The sequence below is a fragment of the Triturus cristatus genome, chromosome 1_2 (assembly GCF_964204655.1).
Source record: "Triturus cristatus chromosome 1_2, aTriCri1.1, whole genome shotgun sequence".
Lineage (NCBI taxonomy): Eukaryota > Metazoa > Chordata > Amphibia > Caudata > Salamandridae > Triturus > Triturus cristatus.
Window position 1 is genome coordinate 542,073,172 of NC_140580.1, and position 16,424 is coordinate 542,089,595.

The window sequence follows — 16,424 nt, forward strand, 5'->3', positions numbered from 1 at the left end:
TGGCACAATCCCGCCGGCATGACGGCGATGGAGTACTGTTAGCAAGCAATGAAGACCGCAGCAGTCTCCTGTCTATTGCCCTAACATCTAAATACGGGGGGCGGACCGCTGTCAGATTGACAGAGTACTTGGGACCGCCGTTGCCGCAGGCGGTAGCCATGATCTAAATCATGCTTTAAATCTGCACATGAAATAATTTGATAGAAATATATGCCAGAAATAGAACTTGTATTTAGACATTTAAAGAAGCTTAGGTAAGCCCAAGTCGTGCATACACCAAGTCTCCTATCATCTCAAGATATAAAAACAATCCGTCAAATAAGCACGACTAAAGCTTTCAGGATCAACAAAAAGGAACACACATTCAAATGCAAATGAAGCACAATAAATAGACAAACCTTAAAAAGTTCATACAGGTCCTCCTCTAGATCCTTGACAAAGTTTGGGTCAGAAATCTTTGGTAGAATGAGTTCTTTGATTTCTTGGGAAAAGGGAACTTTGGCCTGCGGCAGCCAGGCCCAATAAAAGGGATCTGAAGACCAAGTGAAAAGAAAGCACATCAGTGAAACAGTCACAACAGCACCAACCATTTACAAAAGAAGTCTTGCAAGAAACAAAGATACAATTGCAGTTTCGGTAATGAGCAACAGATAGTTGGCAGCAGTTCCCCAGGAAAACAAGAGGCAGGATGAGTGAGTCAGCGAGGACAATATTTCCGGTTTCCTCCAGGCTTAATTTTTTTAAATACAACTTTATATAATGCTGGCTTAATATCGCTTGTGTAACTCAAACACTGCTATAAATGATCTCGTATATTTCACACAGGTCTTTGCCACTTTAAACCCTGTAACCTAGGTCAATCTTTAACACTCCTATTACCTCGATTTTATGATTCCCTTTGTAAAGTTGCTGGGGATCCTGTGCTTGTCGGTAATTAATGGGAAGTATTCAACGTGAGTACTGCTGCTTACCAATGGCGTTCTGGGGACACCAATACTATGGAATTTCAATTGAATAACCATGCATCTATCTATGGGCACTTGGCACCATGGCATTACGTAGTGAGGGTAAGCGGTCAAGACTTATTCTAAGAAGTGTAGGGATTACATAATCAGTTCTAGTATGACAGAGTCAATAATATGTAATAACAAAAGTATTCAGTCAGAGAAGTGACAAAAAAAGATGAGACTTTTATTCAAAGTAAAGTAACATCAACAGTTAAAGGCACACAAAAAACTGGATGGGGCTAGCACTTTAGGTACGAATGCGACTCAATGTTATACCATGGGGTTGGCCTCAGAAACTTTAACACCATTCGGGCTCCATCGAGTGGAAGGGTTATTTTTTTAAGGTATGCAAGTTTGATATAGGGATAGAGTGTGTACTATGTAACAAAGTTCTTGACGAGACCTAGCACTTCAAAAGGCTTTGAATTGTGGGGTTAGCTTCCCATGTAAGTCATGCAGCACAACATCTAATTTCGGAACACAGCCCCACCTAATTTGTGTTGATGGAGGGTGTGCTTAAAGTCTGGGGCATGGTAGCCAGTAATGCTCATGAATTCTCCAAGTGCATGGTCTACTCCAAATGCTAACTGAACCTTCAAATGTCTTTTTTTAAATGTTTAAATGCGTGTAGCCTAGCACCACTATGTGATACCCTAATGTGGCAAAATGTAAGGGGGTAAGATTTCATGAATGGGTGGCCGTGGTCAAGATTTTCTAGTGGTGAGGCACTAATGGGTAGTAGGGTGTCCACTGGATTCCCAAGGCTGCACCAGTTCAATGTTATGTTATAATCAATTTGTAGAGCGCCTATCACCATCGGTCTCTAAGCGCTTACACAGAGAGAAACATAACCAACTGCGCCCAAATCACTCCGCCAGCCGTCCTACATAAGGTGAGGAAATTATTTGTTAAACAAGTGAGTCTTCAAGTTCTTCCTGAAGGACAGCAGCTGCGGGTCTGCCTTCAAGCTAGCTGGTAACTCATTCCACAATTGCGGAAGGAGTACAGATAAAGCTCTCCCTCCTTTTGATTGTAACTTAAATCGGGGTTGACAGAGGTTGGAGGCCATACCCGAGCGCAAGGTTCTGGCTGGAGTATACTTCCTCAGACGCTGTTTAATATAATCTGGGGCTTTGACAAAAATTGCCTTATGAGCTATGCAGAGGCACTTAAACTGTACTCTGGATTTAACAGGCAGCCAATGTAGCTTCCGTAAGAGAGGGGTGGCATGCGAATTCCGAGGTAGTGAGTAGATTAACCTGGCAGCATCATTTTGCACTACCTGCAGTTTCCTCAGCAGCCTCTGTGGCAGGCCAAGATACAGGGCATTGCCATAATCTAGCCTTGAAACGACTGTGGCAGACACAATAGACTGCAGGGAGGAGGCAGAAAGAATAGGGACTAACTTGCGCAGTTGCCTCAACACCCCCGTACAGGACCCCACCACAGCTGAAACTTGGGGGGCCATGGAGAGGTCAGCGTCAATCTTTAGTCCTAGACTTTTCACCACCCTACCCGGAATGGGAGTTGTACCAAGTTCTGGAGGCCAAAACAGGTCGCACCAGGGGTTTGCATGATTTGTGATGACCAGAACCTCTGTCTTTTCAGCATTTACTTTCAACATGTTACTGGTCATCCAGTTTACAGTGAATCGAAGCAGGTTCCTGATTGATTCCTGTGCTTCCCCTGAGTCTTCCAGCTGGAGCAGAAGCTGGGTATCATCGGCATAGTTGAAGATTTGACAGTTCCTATGCATTAGCTCCTCCACCAGAGGTTGTAAATAGATATTAAAGAGTAGAGGCGAAAGAGCGGACCCTTGAGGCACACCCCCAGCACATGCCTCGGATAGCTGGTCCCCCAACTGCACTCTTTGGGTGCGATCCGTCAGAAAGGACTCAAGCCATTTAAGCACTTGTCCTGAAATTCCCAGCCTTGCGATACGGTTCAGTAAGATGGAGTGACTGACCGTATCGAAGGCTGCTGACAAGTCTAGAAGAACCAGGGCACATGGCTGTTTATTATCAATGGGAGATTGAACTTCGGGGACAGGGTAAAACTGCAATTATATACAGCACTATCTCTGAAAGCTTTAAGAACAGTAAAGAGAATTCCAATTTCCAGAATAACCACGGCTATTCTACAGAATCAAACCACATGCTTGTGTCAGGAAGACTGAAGATTCAAAGTCCCTCTTGGAATGGATGGAACCGGGCCAAATATCCCAAGGGTTCTACGTTGGGTAAGCATGGTGTGCAATCAGCCACATCATTCTCCAGAACATTTACTACAGCTCCTTATGCTATTTGTATTAATTTCTTCTGCTGGCCAGCTGGGCCACTGTGATCTTGCGATACTTGAACAGTCTCAGTTTCACTAAGTGCCCTCCTTGCGGATTCACCAGTCAGCTGTGATCGTTGCAAATTTTCCAGGGATCATGACAAGTCGTTTCTGGGGAGACTCAGTCCTTCTCTTTTTACATGTAAGTAAGCAATTCTTCTCTCCACAGATCCCAGCTTCAGACAGACATTCATGCTAGCCGGTCAGCATGTAAGGAAAGCAATGACCCAGATGAGATTTAGCTTCAGTCAATATGTGTGGTCTACACTATTATAGCCGGTCAGCTGAGGTCCAAGTGATGTACCAAGTTCCGGCTCAACAGTGCCAGTATTTATCTTCACTCTGTGGACAAGAATGGAGTAAGGGCCAACCAGATGGCAGTCTTTTCCAAAGTTCGAACACTTACTTTTTTCCCTAATAAATTGGACTGGTCAAGGTAATTATGAGTATTCCGAGTCAGACAGAGCACAGCAAAGATCAGCAACAGAAGAAAATGGGAGATGGGTGGGTTTCACTCTAGGAGGGAAAACAACAGTTAGAAAAATGGGTACCCCCTCTCCCCACTTACCATGTTATGCTAATGTGAGTGTGGGGGGGTGGTGTGGGGGGGCGCAGAAGAGACTGGGCCTGATTCACAAAGTTAAGTTACACTTCTGAGTACATTAATACTTTGTAGTAAGTTTACTACTTTCGGTATTCACAAAGTGAGGGAAAACGTACTCCAAAAGTGTAAGTTACATGTTTCCACCACCAGAGTAATGCAATTGGCTTTCTCTTATGTGCGTCACCCCCTGAACCTCTCCATGAACCTCCCCGAGCCCCTTGCCTATACCAAATCTCATCCCCCTTTAGTAGTAAGTCTGCCTCTTTTCCCACTCACTCCTGTGTCCTTCCCACATTTACTACTAAAATGTATACTTACAAGTGCAGAGACTCCACAGTCAGGGCAGAGAACGACACACACATAAGTATAGGTAACAAATACATTTTGTTGTACATTTACTAGTAAAATATGTACTACTAAGTGCAGTTTATGAATCAGGCCCGATGTGTTTTTCCTCCAAAGTTCAAGTACAAAGTGGCAGAGGAACCTCCAGCTTAAGCAGCCATGAACACAACATTGAAATGTTCAACATTGAAATGTTCATGTCATGTGAGATAACGCACACATATGACACACAGTTCATGCATATGTTGCTGCACATTTAAGAAGGGCAAGGAACTCCAATCACAATGTCTAGGACATCTTAACTGTGGAGTAGTAGGCTCCTCACATAAGTACTGGTAAAATTGTCTGTACCAGTGGACTAGTAAGCACTGCCATAACCACATATCCTGGAATCAGAAGGAAGCTGTCTCACCATAATCAATAATTCTGGATCAAACAGGTTCAGCATTGAATTACTATGCCCAATGCAGATCTGTAATATTTAACTGCACTTTCAGTAAAGAGTGTATTGTTTTATTTTTAGCAAAAACCCTCTTAAAGTAGTGAATAAGAAAGTAAATGTGGATTATTCACTCTATAAAGTGATTATTACAGCTTGCTAACTAAACACAAGAAACATGGCTCTTCAAGCTAGCTCAAACAGACAGACGTATAACAACTGCTGAGACAAAATAATAAAGTACATTTCAGAGGGGTCTCCAATTAGCAGAAGAAATTAGAACTTTATTGATAATCTGGTAAGTGCCAAGACAAGGGCTTCAGATCGGAGTCGTTAGTAGGTAGGATTGTTCAGCCCTTTTGTACAGATGGAAAGCTGGGAAAATATCCTAATTTGTTTTGCCAGTACCATACATCTTTTTAGAGAAACTGGAAATGCGACTGAGCAGAAGAAGGTTTAGAGGCCCTTGTGACTACAGCGCCGAGATATGCGACAAATGACTACTTTTACACACACACACACACCCACACACACACACACACACACCCAACCCCCCCCCCCCCCATCCCCCCCCCAATCTAAACATAGATGAGAAGACTCAAAGCAAACTCACAGCACTTGAGGAAATTGCTACAAAATGGAAAATATAAGGTGGGTATGAGCTACCTGCGCCAGAAAGTGTACATGATAGAATTCTCACAGCGCATAAAAATATGCACCTACAATCAGTAGGAAACAAATGGAGCTGTACAAGCCACATTGTCTCCAAACATGAATTACTCCGGTCATGAATAAATTTAATTTGAAACACATTGCGTTCTGCACAACAATGTACGCAAAATATTTCTCAAAACAATTTTGCATGACATGTAGGGAACACTGCAAGAAACTACAGAGAATAATGGAAACATAAATGAAGACAAAACTTCAAGGCAAACCCTAATAATTGTCCAGATAGTAATTTTGTATCAGACACCAGCTTACGCACTCCTAATGGCTTCCTTGTCTAGTCACAAATTAAATTTACAGAAAGAAATACAAAATATTAGTTACTTATAAGAGATCAACCACATGTTATCATTATCTCTTAATTTCTCGAAACAGAAAAGTAGAACCTTTAAGAAAAGAAGAAGTACAAAAGTACATGCATTTCGAAACTGTTTTTTGGCCTAAAATAAGAAACAGTCTTACGGGAAACTCCAGAAGTTGCAGTGACATTTAATAGCATTTTCTGTTTTGCACTCAGGGTTGTCAAACCAACAGCTCCCTATTAATTTTTAATTGTACATGCAATCACACAACACAGTCCATCTCTTTTGAGTGTGTATGGGACTTTCCCAGATTCCCCAGTACAATCGTTTTACTTCTCTTTCGCTTCCTTTCTCCATTAACATCTGCCACATTCAGAAGTATGTTCCTCTTATGTTTTTTAAAACACAGTCAAAACTATAGACGCCTTGCTGCTGGCTGTGCACCATACACCTTTGTTAATAACATGATGCATTCCTGCTCAAGTCCAGAGATAAGTCACTGGAGAATCTCTCATTCTGAACTTCCAAAATCAGAGTTTATAAGCAATGTGCGGAAACAAGGTTTACTAGAGAAAATGTTACAAAACAGCCACCAGGAGATGGCAACTCATATAAATAGTCTGTAGCCATTAAGGAGGTACAGACATTAGCAGACTTGGCAGCATATTGGCTGGGCCATATAGCTAAGCTGGATTTAGGGTTTCGAGTTTTTGTTATACATTGTAGAATGAGTAAATCACAGAGTTATGAGTAAACCCACCATACTGTGATCTACTCTTTAACATTCACCTCAAGGTCCTTCAATAAGTTGTGTAAACTGGTGGAAGCCTCCATACCTATGGTGACAACAAATATCGCTGCTTCAAAACAACATTCAATTTGAAATAAGACACCTTGAATCAAAACAATTAAGGCCAGATGTACCAAATTCATATTTTGCATTTCCTAGATAGCGATTCAGTATTAATTGCCACTTAAGAAATGCAAAATGGTATGTACAAAATTAGCGATTTAATAATAGTGATTCCTACAGAGTAGGAATCACTATCAGAAAATCGCAAATAAGAAATGCTATTGCATTCTCACCTGTGGGCCAAATAGGAAAGGTTTGTATTTCCTAAATTGCTATTTCCTAATAGGAAATTACAATTTAGGAAATCCAAGCCCAAGGGTGTGTCTGGGCTTATGGCCCCCCTGGAGGAACCCCGAAATTTGTAGTGCACGTCTAAGTGCACATATGCCCTAGGGGCATATGTGCACTGCATGTCACATTAATAAATAATTTTCAATGCATTTTTTAAGTTTGCACAAGGTTACCATCGACTTTGAGTCAACGGTAATACCATTTCCTAAATGCCCAATTTATATTTAGGAAATGTTTTGTACATGTGCCTTAGAAATCGCAAATAGGTAATCCCTTATTTGCGTTTCCTAAATCGCAGTCGCAATTTGCAATTTCTATAGGGTAGAAATCGCAAATTACTACCAATTTTTGGCTTTTGTACATATGAAAGGCTGTTTTGCATTTCTTAATGCACTGAAATTGTAATTCGGCCCGTTAAGAAATGCAAAAAGCTTTTGTACATCTGGCCCTTAGTGATGTAGACAAAGATTAGACAGAATCCCTTTACACACGTTTCTTTGTGTGTACACACTTAGGTTTAGCAAAGATAATAATGCAAAAAAAGTCCACATGGCAAAAAAATACCCAATTATTCACAACTACATCTTAAATAAATGAAAATTAAAATAATAAACTCAGCAACGCACAAAATATTTTTAGACATTCATCTGTCCTGCCCCTGGATATATCAGAGCCAGAGCTGTTTAATCATCTCCAACAGCCAAGTTCTTGAATACCAAATCAAGCTTGTCTCTTTACGGAGAACAGTGCACATTCTGGGTTTGAGCAGTATGAACCTTTGAGATTTGTGTTTTCTATAAAACACAAACTTCACAGCAAATGCTGTCAAATGAATTTTGTGTAGTCTGGTGTTTTTAACATATCTTACCTCCTTTCAATAAACACAATTTTTAAACTATGATGTGAATTATGTTTTTTTTTCCTTGATTGATTGACCGCCTGATGTGTGTATGCATACTCAGTGTTGGTGAAGTTTCTATTTTTATGTCTGCAGTGCTCCAATATAATACAATATATCTATATCTATCTCAGCGGCTTCATTCCTACATAAGCAACAAGATTGGCACTTTGGTTACTGCTTCCACAACTGATATGCTTCAAGTGAAATAAACATAGCGAAGGTATATTTTGTGACAAATCCACACAGCACCAGTAACCTGACTGCAAAAGAAACTTACATGCTCTCCAAGAGTCTGGGTGTTTCAAAGGGAAAGCTAAACCATTGTCTATTGCAGCAAGCTTAATGATCGGTTCTTTCACCAGCACCCAATCTGTATCCTAGGAGACAAAGAGATTTCAATGAGAAAGCTTCACTTGGTGATCAGTGGTCACATTGGAATCTGGGGAGTAAACTGGCCAAATTCTTTCAGCAAACTTCTTAAGCAAACCTTTTCAAACTTCTTCAGTGGTCCAACATTTCGCTAGAAATGCAGTACCAATGAGAAAAGCCCATCTAAAAATAATGAAACCCATCAATCTATTCCCTTACATCTATGTCAACAACCTCACCCATCACATCCCCACCCCAAGTTTGAGGCCCTCTCCAACCCCTTTCCTTCACATAGTTCATATTTATGCAAGAAAGAGGGATGTAAAGAACATCAAGGGCAAAAATACAATAAAAGAGGCCAATTGAATGATCGCTTGTAGAGAAATAGCTTTCAGTTGGCCCTACCAACTTGCCAAAGGTATATACCTTCTCCCCGAATCGCAAACATAAAATAAGCGTCCCTAAAACCGTAGTCTTGGTTTTCATATAGTCAAACATATTTTGAATGTACTAGTGATACCTTAGTTTGATCTCAGAGACATTTTAGACCCAGGGCCTGGATTGTAGGGACTGTAGCACTTACCTCAACAAAGTGTCAGGTAGTTTCCACCTTAAGGTGAGAACTGTACGTCTGTGGACAGCATACACGCTGGGATGGTGCCAAACTGATTCCGTGCACCCCCTTAGGATATGGTGTCCTATAGACCAGCTAACTTACAGTGCCAACCTAAGCCCCCCATAAACCTAGTGGGGCAGCAAATGGCTCCTGGCAACCACCGAACATGACAGGCCCAGTCCCCCAGGATGCATGGTAAAAGATATAGAACCATTTTGCTCAGATGCTCATGCGCTAGAAATACACAGAGGGAGGCTTTCAATATTTTATAGAACCAGCGTGATTCTTGTATAAAATATATGTGCTACAATGATCAATAGACGGAAGCAAATTTAAGTTACTAAAAGCACCGGAAAAGTGAACAGAATAAAAAGCTCCACCATGGTGGTAAAACAATGTATATATGCAGGCATAAAATACAATATAGAAAGTTGGTCGTACTCCTACTATGCAGTTCCTTACCGAAGTGTCTAGGGTGAGTGAGTGAGTGAATGTATCTAGCCAAGAATCCCCGTACTGAATGATTCAACCCCAGTTACCTGATGGGAACGAATGTAAGTCCCTGTCATGAGCTGGACACCTTGCAAGGAAAACAGCAAGCTGTAGATTCAGCATGTAGAAACCTCGCCAATATAAGCAAAGCGCTCTTCTGCCTAAACTCGGAAATGCTTGTTTATTTATAAAGAACAGCATCCTTGCAAGTCCTGTGCAGGCTAGCATTGTTTTGACCTATAGACCGCCATGTCGCCCAGTGGATGAAAATCAGAACAACATTTCCACAATGTGTCTTGAGACCTTGTACATAGTGTTCAAGGAATCGTGATAATGTTAGGCGAAGCAAAATCTGTATGCTAAGCAGCTTCAGAGAAGAAACTAATCCAACACTGTCACATATGCAAATGTGTGTAAAAGGTTATTGTGTAAAGGGGAAGGCAACTTATGAAAAAATGTCCATTACAAAATATGGCATTGGTTCTATGTTGGCCTACATCAGACACATAACAAATGTTGTGTAGACACCCTTAAAATGCTGTTAGTAAACACAGGATTACGAGGTAGGGGGTCCAAACGAAGGTCCCACCCACACAGGTGTAAGGGAATTCAGACTCAAATTGGGTAGCACTGGCACACCTGCAGCTGATGGAAGCTTAACAAAGGAACACTCCTCTGAGAGGAGAGAAGGGAAGAAACACAAATTGAGTGTGATAGCACAGCTCCTGCTACCTGAAACCTCTCCTTTTCTGCACCCCACATCTTTATAGCATGGCAGTGTCATGCTTGACAGCCACATCCTGAGTCCAGCTACCCAACAACTTTCCTCACCTAATTCCAGGGTTCACAAAGCATGGCAACGTCCCTTTATTCACCCACTGAAGTTACCCAGCAGTTCTCCACTTACATTTCTCGTGCAAACAACACATACAGAGGTTTTACTATCCTGTAACTCTACACAGCATCACAGTTTGATTCTCATCTTATTACGCCACCTATTAGTACAGAAAATTCTATTTTAGGAGTCAATCATACATAGAGTCAGTAGGACGCTCCTTGATTTTTAACATAAGCCGTCAATGCTCCAGTAAGCAGTCACCATTTTCCAGCTCTTTTTTTCTTTATATAGTGCTTGTGAGTGTGTACAAATTCTAAGCTGTGTTACGATATAGCACTAATATATAAGAGTAAACCCATTGTAAATTCGTATGTTGTGTATTTGTTTTGTAGCAGTATTCCTCTCTTGTAGTGGAGGCTGTGAAATGAGAGCAGTGGCAAATAAATGTTTTAACACAGGCTGGCCTACCTGAGCTCCACTTTGAGATTATGTAACCGCACAGAGTTTTTTGAACAAGTATTTATATTATCATATTGCTGCTGAACAAATGTCAGTTGTGGTCCTATTACCAATCAATGTGAGCTCCTTTTGTGTGCAGAGTGTCCTTGGCTTTATTTCCTGTGCTGCACAGCGGTAATGTTTGCACAATCCACCTAGTTCTATTAGTAACGGACATTCCGATTACTTCTGGTGAGTGAACCACAAAAGAAGTGTGTTATTGTCAGTAGCTTTGTCTCTCTGTCATCCAATGTATGTACAGCATTTGCTTCATGTGTACTTGACTGTTGGAAGAAAGATGGTAATTATGTTTTTTTTTATTAATATGAAATCGAGATTCTACATTGGGAATGATTTTTTCATTTATTGTCTTAACCACCTTATCTTTATGAATGTGCAGGTAGTGAAAGTGACTTCACACATCCTTTGACCTCAGTAACATCATAGGAAGTATCATACAACCTGTGCACAAAAATGTATAGATTAACATAGAAGTTACTAATTCAAATAAATGTTTATTTTAGATACCACCTGTTGTTTTAATTAAATGTTGACATGATAAGTAAGGGAAACATGACACATTTGTTTAACTTTGAAGCAGAGGCCATTGTGCTAAGAAACAAATAACACTTTGAACCAAAATTAGGTCTACCATCAAATGGTCATGATGTAATAATTCCCCTAATGCACATCACAATGGAAAATGTATTGATACATTGCAGGAAAAAGCTTTAAAAAAATGAAATATAAAGCAATAGTTGTTACATCCACCTGTATTGATTCATATGGCCCGTATATGGACTATGAGCTATGTTATTGGTGATTACAGTATTTCTTATTATTAAAAACATTTTGATTTCTGATCACTTAAAAAGGCACGGTCACTCTTGCTAAGCACAAAGATGAAGGCTTTGCTCGAAGAGATTTTTTATGTATTCATTGTAATGATACATAAGTTGTTCAACAATAGGTGTTTTTATTTCACTTTTGAGAAGAATGCGCATCGCTCTGATAAATTTAGTTATTTCACCGAACTGGTCACTCATTTGAGCAGCAGAAAGTAAACAGTGCTCATCAGGAGACTGTTTGCCTTCTATTTATGGAACTGCTTTTGCCACCTCTGAGACCAGGGTCACACAGGCAGTGCCAGGCTTCACAGGGTGCAAGCCGCGGGTTGCAGGTGCAACCCCTAAATGACATCCACGAGGTACAGTTCTTGTATTTTTGTGCATTTATTCAGCAACCCACCGAAAAAGAGATAATGGGGTTTAGAAAATCTGTGCTAAGCACCTTATGCACTGGTTAAAAAGGAGGTTTCATTAATCAAGTTATTAATCAATCAATCCATCAATTGATCAATCAATCAGTACTTAAAAAAGCACTGCTTGTCACCTGAGAGGGCATTTAGGCGCTGTGGGTCAGTGAGCGTGAGGTGTGGAGGTGGAGGGGAAAGGTGTTCCAGGACTTGGCGAGGAGGGAAAAGGAGGGTCCTCCAGTGCAGCAGCAGCAGATGTGTGGTACCTGGGAGAGGTGAGTGGAGCAGAGGTCACTGGGAGGTATGTAGAAGTTCGGGTGGTGGTTCATGTGGGCGGGTCCTTGGTCAAATAGGGCTTTGTAGGCATGGATCAGGAGCTTGAATTGGCATCTTTTCTAGATGGGGAGCCAGTGGAGGTCCTTCAGGTGCTGGGTGATGTGAGTTCTCTTTGGGAGGTTGAGGATCAGTCTGGCTGCTGTGTTCTGGATCGTCTGGAGTCTTCTCATGAGTTTGGTGGAGGTGCCAGCATAGGGTGCTTGCCGTAATCCAGCAGGCTGGTGATGAGGGCCTGTGTCACTGTTTTCCTGGTGCTTATGGGGCGGTACTTGAACACTTTGCGGAGCATGCAGAGATTGTGGAAGCAGGCTTAGGAGACAGCATTGACCTGACGTTTCATACAGAGTTTGCTTTCCAGGATGATATTGAGGTTGTGGTCTTTTGGAGTAGGGGTGGGTCCGAGTTCCGATGGCCACCAGGAGTCATTCCAGAGGGAGGTGTGTCTGCCGAAGATCAGTACTTCACTTTGTCCGTGTTGAGCTTCAGACAGTTGTTCTTCATCCCGGCTGAGACATTCGTGATGCAGTTGAGGAAGTTGGTCTTTGCTGTGGTGGGGTCATCTGGGAGTGAGAAGACTAGCTGGGTGTCATCGGCATAGGAGACGATGTTGAGGGTTCTGAAAATGTCCACGAGTGGTGTTGTGGGTTGAAGAGGGTTGGGCTAAGGAACGAGCCTTGAGGGACGCCACAGATGGTGCGCTTGGGTTAAGAGGTGAAGTGAGAGGGACAGATTTTCTGGGTGCATCCAGTGAGTAAGGAAGCCATCCATTTGAGCTCGTAGGCTATGATTCCGATTTGGTGCAGTATATTGATGAGTGTGTGGTGGGAGATGGTGTCGAAGGCCAGCGGGTTCTCCTCTGTGGAATAGGGTGCAATGCAGTCTGTTGAAGCGATCAGTGCTGTGATTGGCTCTAAATCCTGATTGGGAAGGGTCCAGCAGGTTGTTTCTCTCCAGGTGTTCAGTGAGTTGGAGGTTGAGGGCCTTCTGCAGGACTTTGGCGGGAAACAAGAGCAGTGAGATGGGACAGGAGTTCTGGAGCTTGCTGGGGATCTCCCACTTCATAGTTCTCTCAATATTGGAAAGAGGGATACAGGTATGTTCGTTTCTCTTCCTCTATCTCTCAAACAGACTGATCAGCTCTTAGGATGGATTACATCTGGCTCCCCACTGGAACTCTGCTCCCTGAAGCTAATGAAGCTTGGAAGGGAATTTATTGTTCCCCGTCTAACATCTATATTCAATAGGGTCATCTTCTCTGGATGTTAACCTACCAGCTGCAAAACGGCTGTTGTCAAGCCACTACTACTAAAAACCAACCTGGACCCATCGGAGCCTAAAAACTTTCACCCCATTTCCTTGCTACCTGTTCCCACAAAGATCCTGGAGAAACACCTAAACACTCAGCTAAGCATCTACTTGGAGCAACAGCACCTGCTTGACTCCTCTCAATACAGATTCAGGAGTAGCCATGGCTCGGAGACTGTGTTAATAGCTGAAGAAAATAGAATACATACCCAAGTAGATGCCGGATACACCTCATTGCTGATACTGTTGGACTTATCTGCGGCCTACGAAACCATCTCCTCGACAAGGCTGATAGACCGTCTTCAGGAAATGGGGGTGTCAGACTCTGCTTTGGAGCTTCTGGCCTCATTCCTGACAGAGGTCACAGAAAGTAAAGATGGACTAATTTTACTTTGATCCCATATTATTACTATTGAAGCATATAGAACGCACGGCTACCTCCAACGGAAGTGTCCCGGTGCTGACAGTGCATTCAACCTTTGGGGAGAGGCCAAAACTAGGCCATGGGCTCTAGGGGAGGCCAAAGAGCCAGGTTTTTAAAGCTTTCTTAAAAATAGATTCCGACTTAGTCTTCCTTAAATGCTCAGGCATAGAGTTCCATAGTGTAGCAGTTTTCACCGAGAAGACCCGGCCACCGATCCTGGCCTTTGCAAAGCGAGGGATAACCAGTAGTTTCTGGTCATTCGATCTAAGTACTCTGTTCTGGCTGTATTTCTGAAGTCTCTGCTTCAAATATTGAGGACCAGTATCTCTAATTGCTCTATGCGCATGGGTCAGTGCTTTATACTCTATCCTTCTTTTTACAGGCAACCAGTGTAGACTACGCAGATGTGGGGTAATATGATGTTGCAATGGCACACTCCTAATAAGCCTTGCTGCCACATTTTGTATAATCTGCAGCCTCCTGAGCAAATACTCAGGGAGACCCATGTAAAGGCTATTAGCGTAGGCAAGCTGAGAAGTGACTAATGCATGCACCACGGTCTTCCTACAGTTCAAAGGCAGGAAGTGAAAGAATCTCCACAGAGCCTTCAACTTCCAGAAATACAATGAGGAAACATGAGAGATTTGCGCTTTGCCAGTAAGTTGTAAGTCAAACTTGAACCCTAGATTCCTGGCAGAAGCAACTGGAAGAGGAGGTGGATTTAACTCAGACGGTGACCAGAGTTCCGAACGAGGGGTGGTGGATTGATTAAAAAACAGGACCTCCGTTTTATCTGTGTTTAATTTTAAGCAGCTATCCATCATCCATGACGAGATATTAGGAAGACACTGCTTAAAACTGGCGAAGGCTATCTCGTGTTCTCAAAAAGAGAACACCAGTTGCGTGTCGTCAGCATACGAGACAACCTTAACCCCACATTGCTCAACGATGGCCGCAAGGGGAGTAATGTACACATTAAAAAGCGTTGGACTCAGAGCCGAGCCCTGAGGAACCCCACACATGAGGGGGCTGGAGGTGGAGACATGAGGATGGAGAGTCACCTGCTGTGTACAACCCTGAAGAAATGAGCGGAACCATGCCAGAACAGTTCCCGACACTCCTAGATGTTCCAGTCTATTTAGGAGAATCTTGTGCGACACCGTATCAAAAGCTGCGGAGAAGTCCAGCAGCACCAGCAGCACCAGCATCGCGCAGCTGCCCTGATCTAGAGTTTCATGGATAGTCTCTGCGACTTCAAGTAGAGCTATCTCCGTGCTGTAGCCAGATCTAAATCCTGACTGGGAGTCGTGCAGATGATGATTAGACTCCAAGAAGTCCGATAGTGGTTTCTGAACTTCTTTTTCAAGAATTTTAGCCGGCACAGGAAGAAGAGAAATTGGCCTAAAACGTTTGAGCTCTGCTGGATCAGCGTCTTCATTCTTAAGAATTGGCTGGACAAATGCATTTTTCCAACCGATTGGATAAACCCCAGTCTCTAACGAAGAATTCCAGATAGAGTTCAGTAGAAGATTAAACCAGGGGGCTAACAGCTTGAAGAATCTGGCAGGGCAGGGGTCATACGGAGAGCTTGATTTTATTTTATTCAGTTCCACCAGGGATGCTTCCAGGCAGATAGGGCGAAAAGCAGACGACAAACTTGAGTGGTGTGAGGTATGAGATACCAGATCTGGTGGACCTGAGAGTGGAAAAGAGGAGTAGATAACTTGAATTTTGTTCTGAAAAAAGTGGCTAAATCTTCACAGAGAGCCACTGAGGGGAGACTAGTACTCTTCAGAGCTTGTGGTTTAATAAAACCCTGGACTATCTTGAAATCTTCTTTCGCGGTGTTAGAATCAGTTGTCTTGATCTGATTGGCGACATAGTCCCTAATGATCTTACGTTTTAGACCATGGAATTTTCTCTGCGCTGCTTTATATGCGCACTTAGCCTCTGGCTCATAATTGTTCCGCCATGCACGCTCCAGCCTCTTACATAGGCTTTTCTCCGTGCGGAGTTTGGTTGTAAACCAGGGGGCAGAAGGTTTAATCCTTTAATCCTGCCCAGTTTCATGGTCTTGATTGGGGCTATTCTGTCAAGGGCTGAGACGACCCAACAGTTAAAAACTGAAGCGTCATGGCTCGGTTCACCTGTAAGTTGGGTGGGGGGGGGGGGGGGGGGGTATTCTGTAACTCACAACCCATAGATTCATGTGTGATCTTCCTCCAATTTCTCCTATCCTCCTATGCTGATCGGATCAGATTATTACAGGAAACCCACGTTAGTTTGAAAGGGACCAATCAACCAGTGATCCGACCAAGTTACAGGTAATGGGTTCTCTACTTGTAGGGTATGATCAGTGGTAAAAAGTAGATCCAGCTTGTGGCCAGCCACATGAGTGTATGACAATACCTTTTGGATCAGATTTAGCCCCATTAGGGTACCAGCCAATTGAACAGCTAAGGGGCAATTGTCAATGTCCATAT

At 42.6% G+C, this 16,424-nt stretch overlaps 1 protein-coding gene across 1 annotated transcript in view; it reads right to left on the minus strand.

The window, feature by feature from the left end:
• Positions 1-16,424, minus strand: part of PI4K2A (phosphatidylinositol 4-kinase type 2 alpha) — a 188,346-nt gene that overhangs the window by 48,763 nt on the left and 123,159 nt on the right. Inside the window, exons 6-7 of the mRNA XM_085606372.1 lie at positions 8,086-8,185; positions 399-532 (exon numbers count right to left, since the gene is read on the minus strand). Of these exons, the coding sequence (XP_085462498.1) occupies positions 399-532; positions 8,086-8,185 (234 nt within the window). The remainder of the gene's footprint in view (positions 1-398; positions 533-8,085; positions 8,186-16,424) is intronic.